The 25,417-nt window shown below is 45.8% G+C and overlaps 1 protein-coding gene across 2 annotated transcripts in view; it reads left to right on the top strand.

Annotated features, from left to right (window-relative positions):
• Positions 1-4,663: 4,663 nt before the first annotated feature.
• Positions 4,664-25,417, top strand: part of LOC119953012 (ephrin-A5-like) — a 427,429-nt gene continuing 406,675 nt past the window's right edge. For both annotated transcript variants that reach the window (XM_038776770.1, XM_038776772.1), the window contains exon 1: positions 4,664-5,076. In XM_038776770.1, the coding sequence (XP_038632698.1) occupies positions 4,955-5,076 (122 nt within the window). In that variant the 5' untranslated portion in view covers positions 4,664-4,954. The remainder of the gene's footprint in view (positions 5,077-25,417) is intronic.

Below are 25,417 nucleotides of genomic sequence, written 5' to 3'. Positions count from 1 at the left end.
GTGGGGGCAAAACCCACGCAGACACGGGGAGAATGTGCAAACTCCACAGGGACAGTGACCCAGAGCCGGGATCTAACCTTGGACCTCGGTGCTGTGAGGCAGCAGTGCTAACCACTGAGCCACCGTGCTGCCCTTAGAAGTGGGTCTTGATAGTGATGTATGATGACGCTTACACTGGGTGGTTAACAATTTTGATATAGCCACTGCAAACTCGATGTAATTGTCAGTTGGTTAGCAGGGTATAATGGCCTGCGTATATTATGCAATTTTACTTAATGACTTTACAATACAAGTTGCAAAAGCTGTTATAGTATAATGTAACAATTCAAAAGAAAAATCCCACTCTCCCCACCCAGATCGCCCCGTGGCCTAATGTACAACTAAGCCAAGCAGTTACGCTAATAGTTGGGAAACTCCAATCAGCGCCTCAGTGCTTTGCCAAAAAAATTATTAGATAACATTCCGATTCATGCTTGTTGACCTGCGTATGACCTGGGCTAAAAAAAATGTGCATACGTGGTTGTCGAATTGGATATATTGTGATTTTCCTCCCCCCCCCTACCCAACCCACCCTCACCGCCCATGCATCCCCCCCACCCCCAACGTTCAAAGAGCCTTACACCAGGTTCACAGATGAGGAATGACGGCTAGGATAGATTACCAACATGGTGAAACAATTGTCCAACATAGCCTTGTGCCTTAGCAGGCAAGGAAAGAATCAGAGGATTGTACAGCACAGAAGGAGGCCACTTGCTCCCTCATGCCTGTGCTGGTTCTCTGAAAGAGCTACCAGATTAGCCTGAAAACTCTGCTCTTTTCCCATAGCCCTGCACATTCTTCCACTTTCATCATCCAATCTAATTGAAAATGTTGAGAATTACCATTGAATCTGTCTCCACCACCCTTTCACGCAGCGTATTCCAGGTTAGAACAGCTCGTGGCATAAAATACATTCTGCTCATTTCTCCTCTCGATCTCTTCCCAATTTTTAAAATGATAATAACAATAATCTTTATTAGTGTCACAAGTAGTAAGCTTACATTAACACTGCAATGAAGTTACTGTGAAAATCTCCTTGTCGCCACATTCCGGCGCCTGTTCAGTACACTGAGGGAGAATTCAGAATGTCCAATTCACCTAACAAGCACATCTTTCGGGTCTGGTGGGAGGAAACCGGAGTGCCCGGAGGAAACCCACGCAGACACGGGGAGAACGTGCAGACTCCACACAGACAGTGACCCAAGCCGGGAATCGAACCTGTGACCCTGGTGCACAATGCTAATCACTGTGCTACCGTGCCACCCTACATCTGCATCCTTTGTCTATGGACCTACTCGCTCGACGAAAATAATTTTCCTTACTTACTCTGTCAAAAATTCATGTAATCGTGAACATCTCGAGTAAATCTCGACTTCAGCTTCTCTGCTCTAAAGAGAACATTCCTAACTTCTCTAGTCTTTTCACAAAAAACAAAGTCACTCATCCCTCTTAGAATTCTGATAAATCTCCTTTGCACCCTCTTCAAAACATTGACAAGATTCTTCAACTATTGTGCCCAAAATTGTACTGAACAGTCCACTGAAGCCTAACCAGTGATTTATAAAGAATCACAGAATGGGTTTGGTAAAGAAGGAGGCCATTCGGCCCATCATGTCAGCACCAGCTCTCCAAATGAGCAGAATTTTTTTTTTAATTTAGTGCACCCAATTCATTCTTTCCAATTAGGGGAAATTTAGTATGGCCAATCCACCTACCCTGCACATCTTTGGGTTGTGGGGGTGAGACCCACACAGACACGGGGAGAATGTGCAAACTCCACACAGACAGTGACCCAGAGCTGGGATCAAACCTGGGACCTCGGCGCCGTGAGGCAGCAGGGCTAACCCACTGCGCCACCGTGCTGCCCTCCAAATGAGCATCATGACTTAGTGCCGTTCTCCTGTCTTTTCCCCGTACCCCTGCACATTGTTTCTATTCAAATAATCATCTAATGCCCTCATGAGTGCCTTGATTGAATATGCCTGCACCAGGCAGTGCAACAACCACTTGTGTGAAAAAGATTTTTCTCACACCACATTTGCTTCTTTTGCAATTCACTTTAAATCTGTGCCCTCTTGTTCTTGATCCTTTTTCGAGCGCGAACAGTTTCTCCCCGTCTACTCTGTCCAGCCCTCTCATGATTTTGAACATCGCTATCAAATCTCTTCTTAGCCTTCTTCTCTCCAAGGGCAACAGTCCCAAACTCTCTCATCTATCCTCATAGCTGAAGTTTCACATCCCTGGTACCATTCCTGTAAACCTCTTCTGCGCTCTCTCCAATGTATTCACATCCTTCCTATCGAGTGGCACCCAGAACTGTGCACAATATTCCAGCTGAGGTCTAACTAGGCTTGCATAAATTCAGCATAACCTCCTTGCTCTTGTACTCTGCACCCCTCTCGCTCAGAATACTATATGGTTTATTAACTGCTCTCTCCACCTGTACTGCCACTTTCAATGGCCGATGCACATATACAGCCACGGTCCCTCTGCAGAGCACCCCTTTAAGAACTTCCTTGCTTGGAAAAATATAGATGCAAGTTCATATTTCCATGTACTGCACTGCAAAATATCCAGCCCAAGTCGTCTGGTTGATTAAATGAGACAATTAGTAGTTCAACTAAAATTGGCTGTTTAAGGATACAGCCGATGATATAAATGTTACCACACTCAACACAACATTGGGATACAATTTAATATTCTCCACTGCACACTATTGATGTTCCTATATAAATTAGGAAAGATTCATAGTGAGAGTACGTTTAATTGCCATGAACTGCATGTTACATCACTCTGCTTTCATTGGCCATTCTATATTTATGAACCTGCGGATAAATTAGTAATACCATAATTGGTAATTATGATTTTATAGATGATTTGGCTAAACTGGTTTATGTCCAAGGTCCATATTAGGAAGATATTAATCCACTTAAAATATCATTAATGTTGTATTTTCAATTTCCATCTCTCAAATTATTTTAGTTACAACCTGTTAACCGTTCCCTGTACTATTTGTGTCTAACTTACTCATAGACTGTAATTATACTGTGCTCAGTTTGAAGACAGGCTGGTTTGAGATGATCAGGTTCTCGTAAGGAACCTCTACACTCTATAGCTTGGCTGCATCCTCAACCAAAAGCATAGTGTTGCAGATCCTGGAGGTCTGAAATAGGAACTGATAATGCTGGAAGTAATCAGCAGGCCAGGCAACATTTGGGGAGAGATAGAAAAAAATGTTTCAAGAAGTTGATCAGAACAATAACCACATTTTAAAAAATATCACCTTTTGCACAGTAAAATCTGCTAAGATCCTTCACCAGGGTTAAATCCAAAAATTAAATTGTCGCGGAGCTACAATTAAATTGACAAAAGGCTGGGCCAGAGGGGGAGATTTTAAGGAACATACTAAGAGGGGAGAGAATCAGTGAGGTGACCAGACAGCTGATGACATGGTCAACAATGGCGAAGCGATTAAAACTGGGATGCACGAGAGGTCAGGATTACAGGAGGGCAGAGATCACAGAAGGCTGTAGGGCTAAAGGAAGGGGGAGGGGGGCAAATGCCATGGAGGGATTTGAAATTAAAGATAAAAATGTTTGAATCAAGGCATTGTCAAACTGGGAGCCAATGCAAGCCAGCGAGTACAGGGATGGTGGTTGAATGGGACTTGATGCGAGTTAGGATACCAGCAGTAGAGTTTTGAGTCAGCTGAGGTTTACAGGGTGGGTGGACAGCCAGGAGGGCATTGAAATAGTGGAGGCCCTCAGGTATAACATACATTCATTTTTGAGGTGTAGTCTTACTGCAGTTGGGTGCATGTGCAAGAGGGAAGAATAATTGAATTAACTGGCACAAGGGCACGAGGTTACCTTTTTGATTCATGCTGCTTTTTGAAAAATAATTTTAAAATCGGCCCAACAATCCTCTGAATGAAGACATACTCTTACCTCCTACCCCTTTTTGATATTCTTCACACTATTCAACATTGCACGTGTGCAGAAAGAGGTTGATTCTCTCAGTCGCCTGTGCGCTGTTTGTTGCAAATTTGTAAGTGGGCTTTTTCTGATATTCTGTGAGAGGCGCTGCTTCGGAAGCGAGTGGAAAGACAAAATCTCCTGTCAGAATTCATGCGCGCATTGACACTGCCCCCAGAAGAGGAAAAAAAACAAAGGCTGAAAACACAATTCCACGAATAGCACCTTGGAATTCCAAGGAGGACCGTGGCAAAGAATCAAGTTTCAAGTTAGCATAAACTCCAGAGAATTTGAATGTGAGGTTCTAATTTGTTACGTGCGATTGAAGGGAAGAGGGGGGATTGCCGTAAACAAAAAAACAATGTTTGCAGATTTACGATGCAATTACTTTGAAGGTGCAGCTTTGATGGTGCTTGCGGCTGGAGGGGGTGAGAGTGGTGCGTAGAATGTGGGTGAGATTGTAACAGGGAGCAGTGTATCCATTCAGCCAGCTCCCATTGTGACGTCAGCCGCCCTCCCGCCGATTGGTCAGCCTGGGCCCCGCCCCTCCCTCCGCGGAGTCCTGATTGGTCAGCCCCAGGCCCCAAGACCCGGCGGGGCTGACCATTGGCCGAGGAGGCTTTCATTCATAATTCCCAGCAGCGCGGCCAGCCAGCAGGCGCCGCCCTCCCTCCTCCTGCCTCCCTCCCTCCTCCTGCTTCACTTCCACACGCCTCCCTCTCCAAGCAGGCTAGGTTGCGCAAGTGGAATAGGGGTTGGATTCACTCTTCTTTTTTTTATAAGGAAAAGAGGGAGGGAGGGAGGGAGAGCTGCTCCACCACTTGTGTTGAAAGTTGTGGCTCAGGCACCGTATGGAGGCGGGCGGCTGGGGGAGGCTTTGATCTGCACCCAGAGCCCTGTGTCTGAGTGTGTGTGAAGGAGGCTGGACGGATTCGGCGGCGATGATGAACGTGGAGCTGGCTGTGCTGCTCTTCCTGGCCCTTTGGGTTTGCGTGTGGACGGAAGATTCTGGGAAAGTAGTTGCTGACCGCTACGCCGTGTACTGGAATAGTACCAACCCCAGGTAATACAATTTGCACATGCACAGAGTTGGAATTGGGGGGGGGGGGGGGGAGCATTTGTGCTTCAGTGATGTGTGCTTGGGGACGAGGAGTGGGGGTATTTATGTGGGGATGCAAGAAGAGTTTGCACCATATAGTTCATTTTTTAAAACATTGATCCTCAGCAAACCCACTAATCGCCGCCCCCCTACCCCCATTGATTTGCATCTTTCCCCCCATCTAAACAATGGTCCAAAAGTTAATTTATATTCCTGCGGTCCCTTGCAAATTAGTTGACGGTTCGGCTTCTAAGTCGCTGCACCTTACTGAAAAAAGACAGATTTAGATAGTGAGCGCCTTGACCCGAGTGGGTTGTGCGCGGATTTCTGGAACTGTTCATTTCAGGATCTGTGAAACTGCTGCCCAGAGGAGAACTGCGCTTTCGCTCCCTTCTCGCCTTTTAAAACATCAAACTTGCAAATCTGTCCGAGAGGCAAAGGGGGGCAGCGAACGGGCTACTTGCTTTGCGCTCTTTGGTTTTTTTTTAAACCTCCCCCCCCCAAAAAAACCTCCCATCTGTATTAAAGTGAAGGTGTGTGGCCGCTGGACAAGAGATCAGTTTGCAAAAGACGTTTGTGTGTGTGAGGGGGGGGGGGGGGGGGGGGGATTACAGCGGGTGAGTGACACGTAAAACGCGGCTGATCTGAACAGATACTGCAGTGCCTGAGATCGCAGTATCGAGACCCTTGTGTTTGTTGTTGGAATTCAGAGGAATCTGTTCAACAAACACACTTACAATAGGGATCGATGCCCTTGTCTTTGGGACTCAGTTTACCTGCATATACTCCTTTACCTGGCTGGAGAGGGCCAGTTTCGTCATTCAGGAGCAAAAAAAAAAGAGGCTAAAGCTCCCTTATTTTATCGTTTAAAGTTTTTTTTATTCCCGCGGTGTATTCGTTCTCTGGACGCTATGATCCCCCACACCACTCTCCTCTTTAAATGGGGCGCGTTTAGACCTTGGAAAAGATGTTTCCTTTCCCTCGAAATCTGGGGAAATCGTGTCATCGATTCTTACCTGAACCTTGCCCAGTCCCCAGCTTGGCAGAGGGCGAGGAGAGATTGAGAGAGTTGTATTCTGTCTTGGGGACATTGCACACACACACACACACACAGTAAGGTGTACAGGGACACGCAGGTGGGAACTTCACTTTCTCCTCTGGAATGAGGGGAGAAAAGATTGGGAATTCCAGGGGCGAAAGAGAAGTTCCCACCTGCGTGTCCCTGTGTACAGCTCACTGTGTGTGTGTGTGTGCTTTGCTCTTGTGTTTGATATAATGGGCACTAGGTGTAATTTTAGACTGGGGCGAACTATCCAGAGCCACACAGACATTCGCTTTCACCCAACCTGCGAACTTTTCGAGGCCAGTATATCATTTGAGGGAGATGGAAGAAGCAAGTAACTGGAGAGGTGGTGAATGGACATTCTGGGCTCTCTCTCTATCATGGTAAACGCAGTTTCAATCTCCGCTGAGATTTGCCGAAGCTCTTTTTTTTAATAAAGAGAAATGAATTGTTAAAATAATCCAGAAATAAATAGGTGCTGGTGTGTGTATGTGGGGGAGGGGGTGGGGGGTAAATGTGCTGTGCCCAGGAACCGTGTCTATTGCTGAGATTTCGCACCGAAGCCACCTGCCAATATATATTCACCTTCAAAAGCGCCCGACCCAGCTCTCGGGCTGAAATCGGATTCACACTGTTGCCAGCAACAGTTTAAATGTGTCAGCTGGCAACCGGTTTACTTTATTAAGCGGTTATATTTTGCACCCAAGGCAGCCCAGCAAGACACATTAGTGTGGCTAAAAACCGCTCCAAGGAAAGGCGGGATGACTTACTGCCCGCTGAAGCATTTAAATGCGCTGTAATTGCATTGTTTCTGATTGATTCCCGGGCTGTGAATAATATTGACACTTCCACAGCCCGTGCTCTCTGTCTCTCTCTCTCTCACACACACACACGATTTCAAAGTCAGAAACAAGGCTGCCAGCTCCGGGCTAAAGCAGTCGTTCTCTTTTGGAGTTTAGCTTTATTCCTCTGCCCTTTAATATATATAAAAAGTTGGAGGTTGCCGGTGTTTGTGTTGTTTGCAAACTTTTGTGTGTGTTTCTTTTGAGATTACGGACCCATTCCACGCTTCGGCAAGTGTGGATTCCCAAAGCTGAAAGCAGCAATTTAGCCTGATTTCAAATCTGGGCGAGGAGGAGAGAGTTTAACACTTGCACTGTGCTAAGATGATGTGACTGACTCAATGACATGTTGAGCTGGACAGTGTCCAACCCGGGGCTACTCTTCATCCACGGACACTTAACTTTCAGGAAATCATATCAGCCACAACACAGCCCGTGGACCTGGCCTGCATCTAATCATTCACCTCGTCCTGAAGGACAATATCACAGTCGGGCCCGATCATTTTAACATTCCTTGAAAGGCTTCAACGGGCAAATCTTTTTTTTGGCCGTTTCTCCATAGAACGGCGCCTTTTTCTCTGTGCTCATTAACCCGTTGATGACAACATTTCTAATGTAAAATCTACCAGTCACTCGATGTTGTGCGTGCATTCCAACTTTAGCAGCTGGGAGGTAACTTAAAACATGAGCCAAGCGCTCCCAAAGACTGGTTAAGGAAATATGTATCGATCCAGGTATTGTGCCTAATTAACTTCGAAGAGAAAGTAATCCCAATATCTGCGTAAATCCCTCCATCCGCCCAATATCATCACTCTTCTGATTCTGTATCCATGCTGCAATTTTTTTTAAAAACAATAAATATGTGAGTAATTTATGTTAATACCAAATTACAAATGTGTCTGGCTAATAAGAACCCGACAGTCAGTAACCGGTAGCGCTCTCAATGTTCCACGAACTAATTTGAATTTACAATGCAAATTACTCTGCTAGATGCGGCACGGTGTTACACACATTATTATAATAAATTGTTCCTATAAAATTGATAGCCTTGCTCACAGACAGTGGTAATGGGAGTTTTTAATGAAGCAGCCTGGACTTGGTTAATTTATACATGAGTTCCATAATAACAGGTTCGTTTACATGGAACAGGGATTTTGATGATACTTCAGTGGTCCTAAAGCTTCCCATCGCACTGTGAGGTGGACCTGGGGTGTGAGAGAGAGTGACATCCTGTAAATCCAGCACACTCTCATTTTTTGCCAACAGTGTAGAACTGAAACTAAATAAGCATATCACCATCCACATTTTGCATGGTTCTAAGCCCAGTGAGAACCAAAAAACATGATGTAGGATTCATTATCTCTCCCCCCCCCCCCCCATTTTATTCTTGATAAGATACTCATAATTCCAACATTTTCTCATTTTTAAAACAACACTTGGCTTTCCTATTTTTTCTGATGCTACTTAAACAACCGTGCCAGTGAACAATACAGACACATTTTGCTAGAAGCTCCACTGTCAGGGGTGTTGCTCCCACAATAAAAAGCCCCCAGCCCCACAATAAAAATGCATTCACGTCTTTTTCCCCCTACCACGGGGGCCTAAGGGCCACTGAACATCATTTTAAGGAAATTACATAGGAGCTGCTCTGAACAAGTTCTTTGGAAATGTTATTTGTCGTGGCTAATAGTGTACCAGGGGACCCCCACTGCGTAAACCGACAACCTAGCATTCACAAGGTAAGGCCGCATGATTATCAGAACTGTTCAAACACGGACTGCTACATTTTAAGTTTTCCTTTTTATATGTCCGGCAATCTATTTTATTTATTTTCTTTGGTCTGATGGCCTTTAAAACATGTTGCTGTGCCTCAGACATCTCACCTAAAGCATAAGGCAGGACCTCTCAAACTGGAACAAAAAATCCACTGATTGGATCCTAATTATAATAATAAACATATACTGGTCTCTTCAATTAGCCGGGTTACAGTGGGATCTCATTACATGCAATACTTCAGCTTGATACACAAGTCACATATAAAAAGGGACTGATAATTTAATGTGATTAAATTGGGGACTTGCATCAGCTGAGAGTTTATATGATTCAGATTCGTACAAAGTGTATTGATAATACCGAACAGAAATAATCCACAACTCAAATCTGTACCTTGCATGTGTAAAGTGTAACTACGTCCACCTATAATGTATATTTACTGCATAGATCATTTGTTTTAAACGGAGAATGCAGGGAGCAGTGGGTTATTCAATACCTTGAGCCTGTTCCCATCGTTCGGTTAGATCATGGTTGATCTGTATGTACCTCACTCCATTTCAGTCTTGCTCCATACCCATGCCTAGCAAAAACCTATCGATCTCCATTTTGAAAGCTTCAACTGAATCGCAACCCATAGATTTTTTTTTGGGGGGGGGGGAGAGGGTTTCAGGTATCTGCCACCCTTGAAGTGAACAAGTGCTTCCTGATTTTTCCTATTCGCTCTTATTTCGGATACTCCCATAAGAATAAACACTTTCTCTTCATCTACCCCACTGAATCCTTCTCATCCTTTTAAAGACCTTGAGCATATCACCTCTCCCCCGCCACCCCCAAGCCTCCTCTATACAGGGGAATACACAGCAAGTTATGCAACCTCTTCTCACAGTTTAACTCTCTAATCTCCAGTATCATTCTGGTGAATTCTGCGTTGCACATCCTTCCAAGGCCATTGTTTCCTTCCTCAAACCTGGTGCCCAGGCTTATTGTCTTGCCGTCAGGTAACATAACCTATGGGAGGACCACGGGAGGGGGTGGTGCGGGATAGACGGTTTCGCATCTATTAACAGCTTGGTCAAGTACACCATTACACGTTTTAAAGATTGACGATTTTAGCTAAATTCATGTTAAAGTACGGTCTGTTGCTACTACCAGTTTGGGAAAGGGGGGGGGGGATGCGGGGAAGGATAAAAGATGGTTATTTCATGCAGCAGTGTGTATACTAAAGACTTTGCATGGCCTTTGTTCAGAAAAGGTGAGAGACAGAGAGAGGATAGAGAGTGAGTGAGGTCCAGTTTAAGACATCTTGCGTCCCATTACCATACACACATTGCGAACATCAAAGATCACAGTCCCACAGAAAATGCTTTCAATAGTTAATACCTCACAAATAAGCATTATCGCGCCACGTAGTCTTTGCTGAGGGTCCATTAGCACTTATGCTCCCCACTAAACACTGACTCTGGTCGCTCATTAAAGACTTAATGGCTGGTTAATCCCGAGTAGATTCGAAAACCTTGCTGACATGTATTTTACTTTTGAAGAAATTAATAATTTCTGTTTCTAATTAGGATTAGCATTCCTATTGCTGGTTCTGTTCCTTTCCCCTTCAAACGCTCATCTTTTAAAATCTAGAATGTAATCAAAACAAAAAAACAAACCACACAGAACTCCCCCAGGATTTCCTTATCTACACTTTGAACGCCTCAGTGAGAATTTCCTTTTTGGTATTATGATGATTGTTTATCCATTAGTGGCGTATTACCGGATTTTCTTCACTTGTGGGAGATTTGTAATTCACCAGTGCCATAGTCATGGCTTATACATAATATTACAGCATCTCTTGCACATGAAATCACCTGTGCAAAGCTGCCCTGGGCCCTCTTTTTCTCACCCACCGATTCTATTTCCTTCCCGGCCATTGTGTCCGATGAACCAGTTTATTTACAACCTCAGCAATCCATTTGATGGCAGAGCTGAAAATTTAGATCTAGTCCATAATATCACCGCCATCACAAAACCCATCTCCACATATCTGCCGATGAAATCTTAATCCCTGCTTTTGCTTCCTCTATACTGGACTATTCCAGCACTCTCCCAGCCAACCTTCTATCTTCATACTGAAGTCAGAGGTCCCAGTCCTAATCTACACCAAATCACATGCACCCATTTCTCCTGGGCTCCGTGATCTTCGCTCCACCAGCATCTTGGTTTCGCAGTTCTCATCTTCATCTCCCTCCGCAGTCTCGCCCCTTCCCTCATTTCCTTACCTTCTCGAGCCCTTTTGTCCGCAGAGACGTCTCGTGCATTCCCTCACTTATTATTATCCGTCTCCCCAATATTGGCCACTGTGTCATCAGCCATCCAGACCCTTGGACCTGGAATTCTCTCCCTGCATCCTTCTTGCTCCTGAAAACCTGCCTCTGTGACCAAGCTTATGGTCGCATGTCCCAATATCTCCTTCAGCTTGGTGTCACTTTGTCCCTTGTTGCCCCCCTGTGAGGCAATTTGATAAATGTGAAATATAAATACAAGTTGCTGTATGATTGCAGTATTGTAGAATCACTACTACAACACAGAAGCAGGCCATTTGGCCCATTGGCTCTGCACCAATGCTCTGGAAGAGCACCCTACCTAAGCCCACTTTCCTCGTTCTATCCCGTAACCCAATAACACCGCCTATCCTTTATGTGGCAATTTTAGCATGGCCAATCCACCTAATTTGCATATCTTTGGACTGTGGGAGAAGCCGGAGCACCCGGAGGAAACCCACACAGAGTCTGGGAGAACATGCAAACTCCACACAGTCACCCGAGGCGAGAATTGAACCCGGGACCCAGACACTGAGAGGCAGCCGTGCCAACCACTGTTAGCTAATTGGACATTTGTCTAGTGAATAACAAAATGGGTCAGGTGCTATTATAAAAAATTTTTAATTGGTGTAATTTGAAAACGGTTAATGCCCCCCCCTGCTGTGATAGGCCATCCACCTCGTCTCTGGGACTGTCAGTGCACCGGGAAGGGGGTTGGTCTTACTCGATCTCACAGCAGTGTCGGTATTCTGTGCAGAAACATTAACACGCGGGAGGGTCTGTGAGTGTGATTTTTCACACGTGTCATTGTTAATTTCACAGGTGCGAAATAGCAGTGCCAACTGCTGTGAAACTGGTGATGTAAAAAAAATACGGAGTTGCCAATCATTACCCGGCCCACTCGCTTTGCACTTTGCATGGAAAAGTAGAGATGTGCCAATTTCCAAAAGCAGCACTTTTTATCTATTTCAGTCACAATGAGCCAGTGGCTTTAAAATGGAAAAGCAACCCATTCGAATTTGCATGAGCGAAGCACCGGTTAAAAAATTCCCCAACGCCCTGTAATAAAAATGAAACTTGATGTGGTCAGTCAGCGAAATGCTGGAGCTCTGATCAGTACTAAATTGGCCATTCCAGGTTAATGCATACCTCACCCAAGCGTAGAATTTCCATCTGCCAAGCCATTTCCCATTCACCCCACCCCCCCCCCACCCCCACTATATAACATTCTTTAAGTTTAACTGTAATATCTTGATCCAAGCGCCCATTAAAAGGTCTTTAATTATCAGCGACAGACAACTAATCAGATGGCACCTTGCACCCTGTGATTTGCTGTACAAACTGCAGGCTCTGGTGAATGATCTGCTGCAATTTTTTTGTGTTTCAAAAGAACACAGAAGAAAGGCATGATTAGCAGGTATGGGGATGGAGTGGTTTACTTGTTGCTCTGCTTGCTGTGGCTTAATGACTTCAGTAGTCTGCAGAATGAATATTAGGAGCTTTGCTGTTTTTAGCGGGCAGCTTTGCCTTCTGTAGCACTTCACAGGAGAGGAATAAGTGAGGGTGTGAAATCTTCAAAGAGCAGCGCCAGTGATCTTCCTCCTCACCGGGGTTTCGGTAAAGTGTACTGGCTGCCCATTTAATAGGCATCTGTCTATATCAGCGTGCACTGTAGGAGAGTTGCCAGCAGCACGCCGATATAGGAACCAGGAGAAGACCATTCTGCCCCTCTAGTCATTTCTGTCATTGACTTTGATCACGGTTAACCGGCATCTTAACTCCATCTACCCACCGTGGCTCCATAATCTTCAATGCCCATGCTTAACAACAATCTCTCATTCAGTTCTGAAATTTTCAGTTGACCCCCCAGCCTTTTTGGGAGGGGCGAGTTCCAGATTTCCGTTGCCATTTGTGAAAATCGCTTATTGTCACGAGTAGGCTTCAATGAAGTTACTGTGAAAAGCCCCTAGTCGCCACATTCCGGCGCCTGTCCGGGGAGGCTGGTACGGGAATTGAACCTTGCTGCTGGCCTGCTTGGTCTGCTTTAAAAGCCAGCGATTTAGCCTGGTGAGCTAAACCAGCTAAACCAGTGTGGCTAAGTGCCTCATGACATTGCCTTGCTCTGATTTTAAGGTGATGCCCCCTTTGCTGTGGAGATGCACGTTTAAAAAACAAAACAAAATCAGTAACCCTCCTACCCCACACACACTTGGGCTTTACCGTGAAATAAAAACAGAGAGTTCTGGAAAAAAAATCATCAGGTCTAATGCATCTGTGCAGGGAGAAACAGAGTTTTTATATTTAAATTTTTTTTTAGAGTACCCAATTAATTTTTTTTTCCAATTCAGGGGCAATTTAGCGTGGCCAATCCACCTACCCTGCACATCTTTTGGGTTGTGGGGGCGAAACCCACGCAGACATGGGGGAGAATGCGCAATCTCCACACAGACAGTGACCCAGAGCCATGATCGAACCTGAGACCTCGGCGCCGTGAGGCAGCAGTGCTAATCACTGCGCCACTGTGCTGCCCCGAGAGAAACCGAGTTAATGTTTCAAGTCCAGTATAACTCTTCTTCACTTTACCATCATTCTGCGTTTGGAGGGAGTATTCTGGGCTGTAGAACGCTGGTCAGGAAAACACTGGCTGTCTGGAGCTGGGAGTGTGTAAGCAATTTCTAATGGTGGATTAAATAGAACACTTGTTAAACTGCTGGCTTTGGGGTGTCTTTTTCTACAGTATATATTTATACACACGCCAATACAGACAATAATTCCAGTAACCGCAACAGAATTTATTGAAATCCAGATTTCTAGCATTTTGTTTCAGTCAGCTGGTTTGGGTCCAATGGTTGTTTCTGTCTGGTGATAATCCTATTTCTTGGGCACACCTGGACTGTCATAGAGAGGTATTGACATTTTACAACACAGCAAGAGGCCCTTCAGCCCATCGAGTCCATGCCAGCCATCAAGTACCTAATGACTGTGATCACATTTTCCAGCACTTCGATCGTAGCCTTGTGTGCCGTGGCATTTCAAGTGCTCAACCAAATACTTCTTAAATGTTGTGAGGGTTCCCGCCTCTATCACCCTTTCAGCCAGTGAGTTCCAGATTACCACCGTCCTCTGGGTGAAAACGTTTTTTCCTCACATCTCCTAAAAACCTCCTTCCCCCTTAAATCCATGCCCCTGGTTATTGACTCCTCCGCTGGGAGGGAACATGCAGCTCCAACAACCTTCAAGAAGCTCGACACCATCCAGGACAGAGAAGCCCGCTTGATTGGCACTTGATCCACCACCTTCAACATCTACTCCCCAACATCGACGCACAGTGGCGGCCGTGTGTACCATCTATAAGATGCAATGCAGCAATTCACCAAGGCCCCTTCAACAGCACTGTTCAAACTTGCGACCTCTGCCGTCTAGAGGCAGCAGATACACGGGTACACCACCACCTGCAAATTCCCCAGTAAGTCACACACACACCATCCTGACCAGACATTTATCAGCGTTCCTTCACTGACGGTGGGTCAAACGCGAACAGCACTGCGGGTGGACCTACACTGCATGGACTGCAATGGTTCAAGAAGTCGGCTTACCATCACCCTCTGAGGGGCAATTAGGGATGGGCAATAAGAATGTTAGCCTTGCCAGCAAAGCCCATATCCCTGTTAAAGAAAGAAATCTGTTACACTGGGCAGTGGACACCTCCTCTCCACCCACTGCTTTGGGACAATTCTCATTATAGAGGCTGAGCAGACAGACTGGTTATAGTGGGATTTACATCTTAGTATCTGATGCTGTAAAGTGATACTGTGATTAGTAAGACCCCCAACCTCCAGGTCATTGCCACTGTGGCCGTAGAGTGCATGTGACACAGTTATCAGTATCTGTCAGGCACCCTTTGCTTCCCCTGGTATCAGGTGTTGGATCAATACTGTATTTTGCAGTGATCATTCTGAATTTATTTGTGTTACAAATTGTTCACCCACGGTCTGTCTTCATAACTGATGATCCCTCGCACAGTTCCTTTCCTTTTCACAGTGTAGAATTTGACAGTTGACTGAGAAATATTCCAGCAGTTTATTATGCTGTTGCGGGGAGAAACAAGGCTGTTCTTGTGGGTCAGTGCTGCAGGCGTCTTGAGGCAGTTGGCGGCTTTACACCCGCGACCTCCCTCCTCCACTTGAAACAAACGCGCTCGTCTAAAGCAGCGTGATAAATGCTCTTGAGGTGGCAGGATCAGTAATATTTTATTAACTTGGTTTACTCCAGAAAGTGCTGTCCTTCAAGCTGAGAGTTATTGTTGATTTTGTGGGTTTCTATGATTGTACAGCACCTACAGAATGAATACTGTGTGAACAATGATTTTCGAAAATACCTGTTGGATGGGCGACAAAGTGGCACAGTGGTTAGCACTGCTGCCTCACGGCGCCGAGGACCCGGGTTCAATCCCGGCCCCGGGTCACTGACCGTGTGGAGTTTGCACATTCTCCCCGTGTCTGCGTGGGTTTCGCCCCCACAACCCAAAGATGTGCAGGGTAGGTGGATTGGCCACGCTAAAGTTGCCCCTTAATTAGGCAAAAAAAATAATTGGGTACTCTAAATTTATTTTAAAATCCCTGTTACACTGTAGATTTGAATAAAGTATAAAGTCAGCATGTGATCTGATGTCCACTTGAACTGTTCAGAACACCCAGCATCAGAATTATGATTTTTGCTCTTCCGAACTTGGATTGAATCTGAGGAAGAATTGTTTTTTCCAATTAAGGGGCAATTTTAGCGTGGCCAAACCACCTACTCGACACATCTTTGGGTTGTGGGGGTGAGACCCACGCAGACCCGGGGAGAATATGCAAACTCCACACGGACAGTGACCCGGGGCAGGGATTGAACCCGGGTCCTCAGTGCCATGAGGCAGCAGTGCTAACCACTGTGCCACCGTGAAGCCCCCCGAGGAAAGGTATTGAGCTGTTTGACTGTACTGCTGTCTGCATGTGCGGTGGTCCCAGGTCTATCAGTGACAATTGATGAATTAAACGCATCGGCTCGCCTGATTACATTTTCCTAGATTATGTGTCGGTATGAATACGGTAAATACGCCCAGTCATGATGCAGTAGTTTCAGAAATTAATGTGTGTTTAATCTCCAGGCCTCCCAAAGAACTTTACAACCAAATAAGTATTTTTCTAACTGTGTAGTCACAGCTATAATCTCGCAAATGTTTTGCATCCAGTAAAATCTCACAAACTGCAATGTGACAAGAATCGGATAATCTGTATTAGTTGGTTGAGGAAATCAATATTTGCCAGGATGCCTGTTTGCCTTCACCAAATTGCCGCAGCATCTTTAACTCCCAGCTGAGAAGGCAGACGAGTCCTCGGTTTAAAGTCTGACCTGAAAGACAGCGACTCCGTCAGTGCTGCGCTCCCTCAGTGGGCGTATTGGCTCAGATCATCCACTTCAGCTTCTGGAGGGGGTCTTGAGCCTACCACCTTCTGATTCAGGAGCTGAAAAATCTGCCAACTGAGCCACAGCCGATGGTGGGAGAGGTTTTGGAGAGATGGACAAAGTGCTTTGCGGAATAATGTTCAGAAGGCATGCCAGGAGATCACATAAATCTATCAGCAATGCTGCTGAAGCACGATGTTAAAGTGCAAATTTACAGTGTAAAACTCAAGCTTAATTGGTGGCAACATCAATGTTATGTCCAAGTCAACTAATAGTCCAGTTGTTTTTTGTTTTGAAACAGTGCCATAGACTCCAGTCAGTCTAGTGGAGATTCTAATATATTTTGTACATGTCCATTCAGCAGCAGTCAATCTGTGTGACTTGCGGTGCAGAGGTAGTGTTATGGTGAAGCAGTGTGTTAGGATACACGCCACTTCAGGCAGCAGCTGTTAATTGGGCATTGCGCCAAACTTGCAGCTGGGCTGCTTTTTCCAAATGCATCGTGCCAATGGTTCCTTGATCAAGCTGAGGCATAAAACAGCACACTCTGCCATGTGCCGGTGGTTTTGAAGCAGGTGCAGATGGAAAAGCATTTGCGCTTGGTCTGTTTAAGTGTGTGTGTGTTTTTTTAAAGTCTGCTTCAAATCTCTGTTGCTTTTTCATTTCCCCCCTCCTCCCGACCTCTCACTCTTTAGCACGTGCATTGGATGGTAGATTGATGTCATCGACACACAAGCACTGCTTCGAGAACAAGGCTTTGGCAAGATTGAATTCAGTTACGATCAATAGATCTTGGAGCTCAATTCCATCCACTACATAATTGAGCTTTAAACAGACCAACCTACACAAACACACACACACACACACATTGGAGCATTCATAAACCAATAGACCCACGCAGACACTGGGGAGAATGTGCAAACTCCACACGGACAGTGACTCAGGGCTAACCACTCAATCTCATAGTCCCTTACCCGTCACTGTATTTCAATAAAAATAATCGTTGTCGGGATGGTGGGCAACGCTGTCATGGATGCATTTGTGATCTGAGATGGTGGCGGGGTGTTTTTTTGTTGTTGCTGTTACGCAAAAGAAAAGTGCCTATTAGCCTTTAGAGTCAATCAAACACTGCAAGCCGAAATAGGTAGCCTTCCCTGAAAGACGGGAGTGAACCCAGTTGGGTTTTGTTTAACCATGTGTGGAAGCATTGGGATTCATTTCTGCTATTCGTCTATAAATTACCAGATCTATTGAATTTATAACTCGCCACTGTAGGATTGGAAGTTATAAGTCTCGGGGCAGCAAGCCTACACCAGAAACACCGCACTGCGGTACATTGTCCAGTGTTTGCTTATAGTTCCGTGAGGTTTGAACATTGAGAAAAAACAGCCTTCTTTTCTTTTTAAATAAAGTACTGGAGCTCTCATTGGTGGCACTGCCTCAATGGTTTATTCAAAATAGGGCAAGTTGCCTGTCCACCACACTGATGTATTGGGAGCCTTTCCTGGATCCATTTTGTAATCTAAAATCCCAGTTTTTTATATTCCAGTGTTTGATGTAGACTTTGAAATGCACCCTGAATTATTGCACATGTGTATCTTTCTCTGGCATGTACACGCGGCCATTTCTTTTTTAAAAACAAAGTGCTATGTGGAGGGAAACATTTTCTTTTTTACATATAATTTTGAGTGCCCAATTATTTATTTATTTATTTCCAATTAAGGGGCAATTTAGCCTGGCCAATCCACCTACCCTGCACATATTTGGGTTGTGGGGGTGAAACCCACGCAGACACGGGGAGAATGTGCAAACTCCACACGGACAGTGACCCAGGGCCGGGATTCGTACCCGGGTCCTCAGCGCCGCAGTCCCGGTGCTAACCACTGTGCCGCCATGCTGCCCCTGGACAAAAATGTTCTGATTTGCTGTATTTATCTAACTCTGCCAACCCAATCTCTCGGCCAAGCAGAACACTTTGATTTTGGCTTGACCCGTGTCCTCGCCGTCATCCCTTATCCAAGACGCATGGCAGCAGTGTGGTGGGGGCGTAGAAATACTTCTCGCAGAAGTGCAGAGTCCAACTCAGTGACCACCTTATTTCCCAACCCAGCCTACAAAGGTTCAGTGCGCCCATTTGCTCCTCCTAATCCACATCAATCCGAACACTTGGTGACAAACTAGTTGTGCGGTTATTAGGGTTTCAGTGCACTGGAGCCGGGTCAAGGAGAGAGATGGTGGCTGGGAGGGGGTGTGGGGAGGGAGGGAAGGGGCCTGCAGTTCAGTTCAGGGATTCCCAGTTTTCATCACAGCTTTAGAACTTGCTAAATGGCACTCTGCAGACCTGGAATCATGACTTCTTTTTTTAAATTCTCTTCAGTAATTTCCCACTATGTTGGCCCAGTGCGTCTCACTCTGTTGCTTTCCCTTTCATTAAGGGACAATGGCAGTTTCTCCGGCGCTCTCTGGGAAGAGCCCATCCTGAATGGACATAATCCCTCTTTGATTAGGAAACTGCTGTCAGGGTCTGTGAAAGGACTCCGAGGCCATGATAGGTGGGGGGTTATGGGAGATGTCAGTCACTGAAGTGTACCCTTTTTAATCCTCTGAGCTCATGAGCAGTGTTTCTAAAACTGGGAGTCACACTTGTGTCATGCCACCTTGAGAGAGAGTGCAGTTATTTGCTCTGATGTGACAGTTGAATGATTAAAAAAAGGGGGGGGGTAAATCTTCAGAAGAGGATATTTCATCTTCAATGCCTATTATAGGTCAGGGGATAGGATTAAATTCAAGGTCTTTTAATATATCCAAATATATGTAACTTAAGTTTCCCACAAGCTACTGAAACGTTCAAACCATTATTTCTTCGAGCCAGGTTTTCATCTGTTGACTTGCAGCAAATCACAAATAACAGCCCTCGCTGGAAGCAATCTGTAGTTGATTTCCTTCTTCCCTCTTTCAGTCTCCTCGTCTTACACAATCTTTAAAATCCAGGTTTGTGGCTATAACACTTCAAAAATACTCAGTTTACTGTAAAGCTGCTTCGGGATGTCCTGAGGACTTGAAAGGCACTAAAGAAACGCGAGTCCTTCTACCCAATCGCCATTTCCTGATTTATCACCCATCCGACCCATTTTCACCTTGTTCGTGCCAGCTTGAAGGGTCCTGGGCATTGACAATGGTTTCTCACTGCAGAATGCCAGGGAAGACCTCCTTCATGCAAGGCTGCGCCCAACATCATCAATGGGGAACAGTCTTGTGCATCTTCTCTGGAGCTCCACTGAAGGGAATAGGCGAAGCAAGCCATTGGCCAGCTGTGGGGTTAGTCTGTAACGTGCCCGTCCTGGGTCAGGTGGTTCTATATTGGGGACTGCATGGAGCAGTGCAGCAGAAGAGGAAGTGAGAATTCTTTGAGGAAAAAGCAAATCTCAAAGAATGCTTTTTACAAGTGTTTTTTTTTCCTGTGCCAATTTATCGAATTATAGAACGGTCATGGCATAGAAATAAACCATTTGGCCCATTGAGCTGCTGCTTATATTCTAGCTAAATCCACTTGTTTATCCCAATATCAGGTACTTTAAAAAAAATACATTTAGAGTACCTAATTTTTTTTTCCAATTAAGGGGCAATTTAGCGTGGCCAATTCACCTAACCTGCACATCTTTGGGTTGGGGGGGGGGGGGTGAGACCCACGCAGACATGGGGAGAATGTGCAAACTCCACATGGACAGTGACCCAGGGCCGGGATTCGAACCCGGGTCCTCAGTGCTGCAGTCCCAGTGCTATCCACTGATTGAATCTGCCTCCATCACACTTGCAGGTAGTGCATTCCAGATCCTAATCACTTGCTCAGTAAAAAAGTCTTCCCACATGATGGCTCTGATTCTTTTCCAGTCAGTTGGTTCTTGACTCTTCTGCCAGCAGGAGACATTTCTTGTCGAAGTAGACAAGGTGTTCAAAAGTGTTGCCATTTGCAATGCCGGCATTGGCTGCATATAGTTGTGGGAACTATGAAAAGCACAAGAACTGCCATGGCACAAGAAGGTACCGGGATGCACCGCAGCACAAGTGGATAGCACTGTGGCTTCACAACGCCAGGGTCCCAGGTTCGATTCCCTGCTGGGTCACTGTCTGTGTAGAGTCTGCACGTTCTCCCCGTGTCGCCGTGGGTTTCCTCCGGGTGCTCCGGTTTCCTCACGCAGTCCAAAAACGTGCAGGTTAGGTGGATTGGCCATGATAAATTGCCCTGAGTGACCAAAAAAGGTTAGGAGGGGTTATTGGGTTACGGGGATAGGGTGGAAGTGAGGGCTTAAGTGGGTCGGTGCAGACTTGATGGGCCGAATGGCCTCCTTCTGCACTGTATGTTCTATGTCTAAGGCTCCCCTCCACCTCCTCAAGACAAAGAGGGATGGGCATTAAATATGTCTGTGCCAGCATTCCCCAGATCCCGAAACAATTTATATTTCGTACAGAACAACAGCTTACCGCAAACAGCTTAGGGTAGCATGGAGGGCAGCACGGTAGCATGGAGGGCAGCACGGTAGCATGGAGGGCAGCACGGTAGCATGGTAGGGCAGCACGGTAGCATGGTGGTTAGCATAAATGCTTCACAGCTCCAGGGTCCCAGGTTCGATTCCCGGCTGGGTCACCGTCTGTGCGGAGTCTGCACGTCCTCCCCGCGTGTGCGTGGGTTTCCTCCGGGTGCTCCGGTTTCCTCCCACAGTCCAAAGATGTGCGGGTTAGGTGGATTGGCCATGCTAAATTGCCCGTAGTGTCCTAAAAAGTAAGGTTAAGGGGGGTGTTGTTGGGTTACGGGTATAGGGTGGATACGTGGGTTTGAGTAGGGTGATCATTGCTCGGCACAACATCGAGGGCCGAAGGGCCTGTTCTGTGCTGTACTGTTCTATGTTCTAAACAAACCTCCCGAGAAAACAAACTGCCGGCTCTATTTTAGGTATGAACAGGGGGTACGAGTTGACCATTCTGCCCCTCGAGCCTGCCCAACATTTTAAAAGATCACGGCAAAAATCTGCAACCTGCCTATCCCCCATAACGTATCACCCCCTTTTCTTATCGAGAATCCATCCACCTCTGCGTCAAATATATTCAAATAATTACAATAACCCGTAATTGCTGGCCCACAAATTCCTTTCCACACTACCTGTAGCTTTGAGAGAGCCTTTTAGAAAAAAATATAGTCATTTTTTTGAGCTCCTTGAGGTGAGCGATAAGGGTGATATCCAATTTCAGGCACTGGGATCGGACATGAGAAACAGAGTAAAGCTCAGTCACCCTGTGATATAACTACACCCAAACCTCAGAGAAGTACTCTTTATTCCACCAACCTGTCCTGGTCCACCCGTGTCGACGCTCCGGCCAAGAAAGCACAGCAGCACCTATACGTCCTTAAGAAACTAAGTAAATTCGCCATCTCCACATTGACTCTGACCAACATTTACAGTTCACCATGAAAGCACCCTATCTGGCTGCAGCACAGGCTGGTATGGCAACTGCTCGGCCCAAGACAGTAAGGAACGACCGAGAGTCGTGAACATAGCCCAGCCCATCGCACAATCCCACCTCCCATCCATTGACTCTGTCTACACCTCCCGCTTGGGAAAGTGGACAGCATAATCAAAGACCCCTCCCACCCGTGTTATTCCATCGGGCAGAAGATACAAAAGTCTGAGAATACGCATAAACAGATTCAAAAATAGCTTCTTCCCCGCTGTCACCAGACTCCTGAATAATCCTCTTATGGACAAAAGTGATCTCTCTACGCATCTTCTCTACTGTTGTTAGCACTATACTCCGTATCCATCATCCTATGTCTATTACATTGTGTATTTATCGTATGTCCTATGTTTTTCATTCACGGAATGATCTGCCTGGACTGTACGCAGAAGAATACTTTTCATTGTGCCTCGGTACACGTGACAATAAATCTAAAATCTATTGCATCAGGCAACCTTAATTTCCAACACCGGCCACCCTTACAAAGTGTGAGGTTGCCCTATGGAGCATTTCTGTGATATGAGCTCCCACACCGAGGATGAATTACACCGAGACTGCCCAAAATTAGTTCATTTATGATTATGATAATGAGCAGATGAAAAAGAACTAATATTCCAACAGTTTTGGTTAGATATTAATAGTAATAATGATCTGCCCAATGTAGGTCCTTTGCTCATTTCCTCCCTCCTCGTGGCCTTGTACTTTCCTCGTCAGGTGCTTGTGGGAGCCTCCCGTTTTCAATCTAAGTTGTGTGACACCATCAAACTCGTACTCCTCTTGGTCTACATCCCTCCCATCCTACTTCGGACATCTCCTTCGGAAAGCTCTCATCCCTCAGAAGATGGCTAGTCCAACCACGTTGCCTGCTCTTGAAGACATTCACCAACAATCTTTCCTCTTCCAGGGCAGTACAATGGCGCAGAGGTTGGCATTGCTGCCTCACGGCGCCGAGGTCTCAGGTTCGATCCCGGCTCAGGGTCACTGACCGTGTGGAGTTTGCACATTCTCCCCGGGTTTGTGTGGGTTTCACCCCCACAGCCCAAAGATGTGCAGGGTCGGTGGATTGGCCACGCTAAATGCCCCCTTAATTGGAAAAAAATGGAATTGGGCCCTCAGAATTTATAATAAAAAAACAATCTTTCCTCTTCTAACATTTGAGAACTACAAAAGTGCTCTTCTGTTTCCTCCAATTGACCCGCGCCATTCTTCTCCGGGGCCGCATTTCACAACTTTCTTGGATGTCTGCTTTTCCCAATGTCCACGTTTGGGTTCCAGTTAGCGTGACACTCCCAAGTCACGGTTTGATCATTCTATCCTTAAGATCTTCGTTTTTGGACAGATACAAACGCAGGAACAAGAAACAAAAAGGACAATGTGGAAATCTTTTGCATCGCACAATATTTTTATTTCGAAGAACTTCCTGTCGGGACTCGGTGCGTCGTCACGGCGAACAAAGAGAGAGCAACATCCCGAGCCACCCTCCAATTTTGTTAGCAATCATGGTATTGCAGTGTGTTCAACATGATACGCACTACATTTCAATGTTACTCCCGCATCAAGTGCCGAGAGTTGTTTCTGAGAAGTAATCATGCATCTTATAAGAAAGTTTGTCTTTCAGCCCTCATCAGATCAGGAGGATGTTCTCAAAATGGCTGCCAATACTCTGCCATTGATTAACCTCCCTGTCTCCCACGGTCACCTGCGGTGTGAAGAAACCAATATTCTTTCATCAGCATCAGGAAACCAATGTCTCTTATTTAATATATATTCCAATAACAGCACAGTTAGGAGTACAATATACAATCAATGCATATCAAATTCACAATTCGAATGCTGGATCCTGTTAAGTGTAAGTTCCCATAACATTTAACAGCAAGAGGCTGTGCACTTTGCAGTAATTGACTAATGCATCTGATGAAAAAGTAATATTTTACCATTAAAGATGCCAGGAGGTGCAATCACGTGATAGATAATTTTAAAAGTACCAATATGTAGCCATCTTGGGCAAAAGTATGGAACAAAAATCAATGTTCATCTTAAACAGAGTGCTCTGGGAGAGGAAATAATGTGGAAGATGGAGGTTTAACTCTTTGCTTGTTAAAAAGCACTTTGGAGCTGCCGTGATACCAGCAGGAGAATTTCACCCTTCAGATGAAATTTTAAGTAAAGCCTTGCTTGACTTTGTGGTCGGCAGACACAGAAAAAAACGTTTGGACACCAACAGGGAGTTTTCTGGGTGTCCAGGCTAACATTCTTCCTTCAAAGATACATAATGCTATATCTATTTGGGCGGCACAGTAGCAAAGTGGTTAGCACTGCTGCCTCGAAGCTCCAGGGGCCCGGGTTCAATTCTGGCCTCGGGTGACTGTCTGTGTGGAGTATGCATTTTCTCCCCGCGTATGCGTTGGCTTCCTCCGGGTACTCTGGTTTCCTCCCACAATCCAGAGAGCTGCAGGTTAGCTGGATTGGCCATGCTAAATTGTCCCTTGGTGTCCAAAAGCTTAGGTGGGGTTTCGGGGATAGGGTGGAGGCGTGGGCTTAAGTAGTGTGCTCTTTTCAAGGGCCGGTGCTGACTCAATGGGCTGAATGGCCTCCTTCTGCACTGTACATTCTATGAAACCACAACAATTATTTGGTCAGTCATTCATTTTCTGTTTTGTGGGATCCTGCTTTGTGCAGGTTGGCCATTCCCTTCAGCCTTGCATAACAAGAACAATGTATTTGGTGTACAATAGCCGTGGGACATCCTGAGGGCATTGCGGGGAGCTGTATCAAAGGAAATTTACTTTTTCTTCTGTGCAGCAGGGTGGTGCAGTGGTTAGCACTGCTGCCTACGGCGCTGAGGAGCTGAGTTCGATCCGGCCCCGGGTCACAGTCTGTGTGGAGTTTGCACGTTCTCCCCGTGTCTGAGTAGGTCTCACCCCCACAACCCAAAGATGCGCAGGTTCGGTGGATTGGCCACGTTAAATTGTCCCTTAATTGGAAAAAAATAATTGTGTACTCAATATGTATAAAAAAGTACTTTCTCTTCTATGGTTCTTCCTCCTGAGTTTCAAATCAAGCTTCCTCATGTAGTTTCCGATTGGAACTCATTGACATAGAAATTCTTTTGTGGCCCATTTTCGGCACTGGAAGTGTGCTAAAGGAGCTAGAGGTCCAACACTTATCCAAAATGTTCCATTGGAGCACAGCAGCATATCGCTGACGCATTGCAGGTGTCAGCCAAGAATCCAAAGACAGCTCACCTGCTCCATGAGGACAGAGTTACAGCACCAGGCCAAGTCTGGGAAGGCAGCGTAGGAAAGGGTCGGGTCAGGGAAAGGGGAGATTGGAGGGGAGTGATCGGGTAGGAAGCTGAG

The sequence above is a fragment of the Scyliorhinus canicula genome, chromosome 18 (genome assembly GCF_902713615.1).
Source record: "Scyliorhinus canicula chromosome 18, sScyCan1.1, whole genome shotgun sequence".
NCBI lineage: Eukaryota > Metazoa > Chordata > Chondrichthyes > Carcharhiniformes > Scyliorhinidae > Scyliorhinus > Scyliorhinus canicula.
Note: the sequence above shows the minus strand (reverse complement) of the source record. Positions and strands in the feature narration are given on the sequence as shown.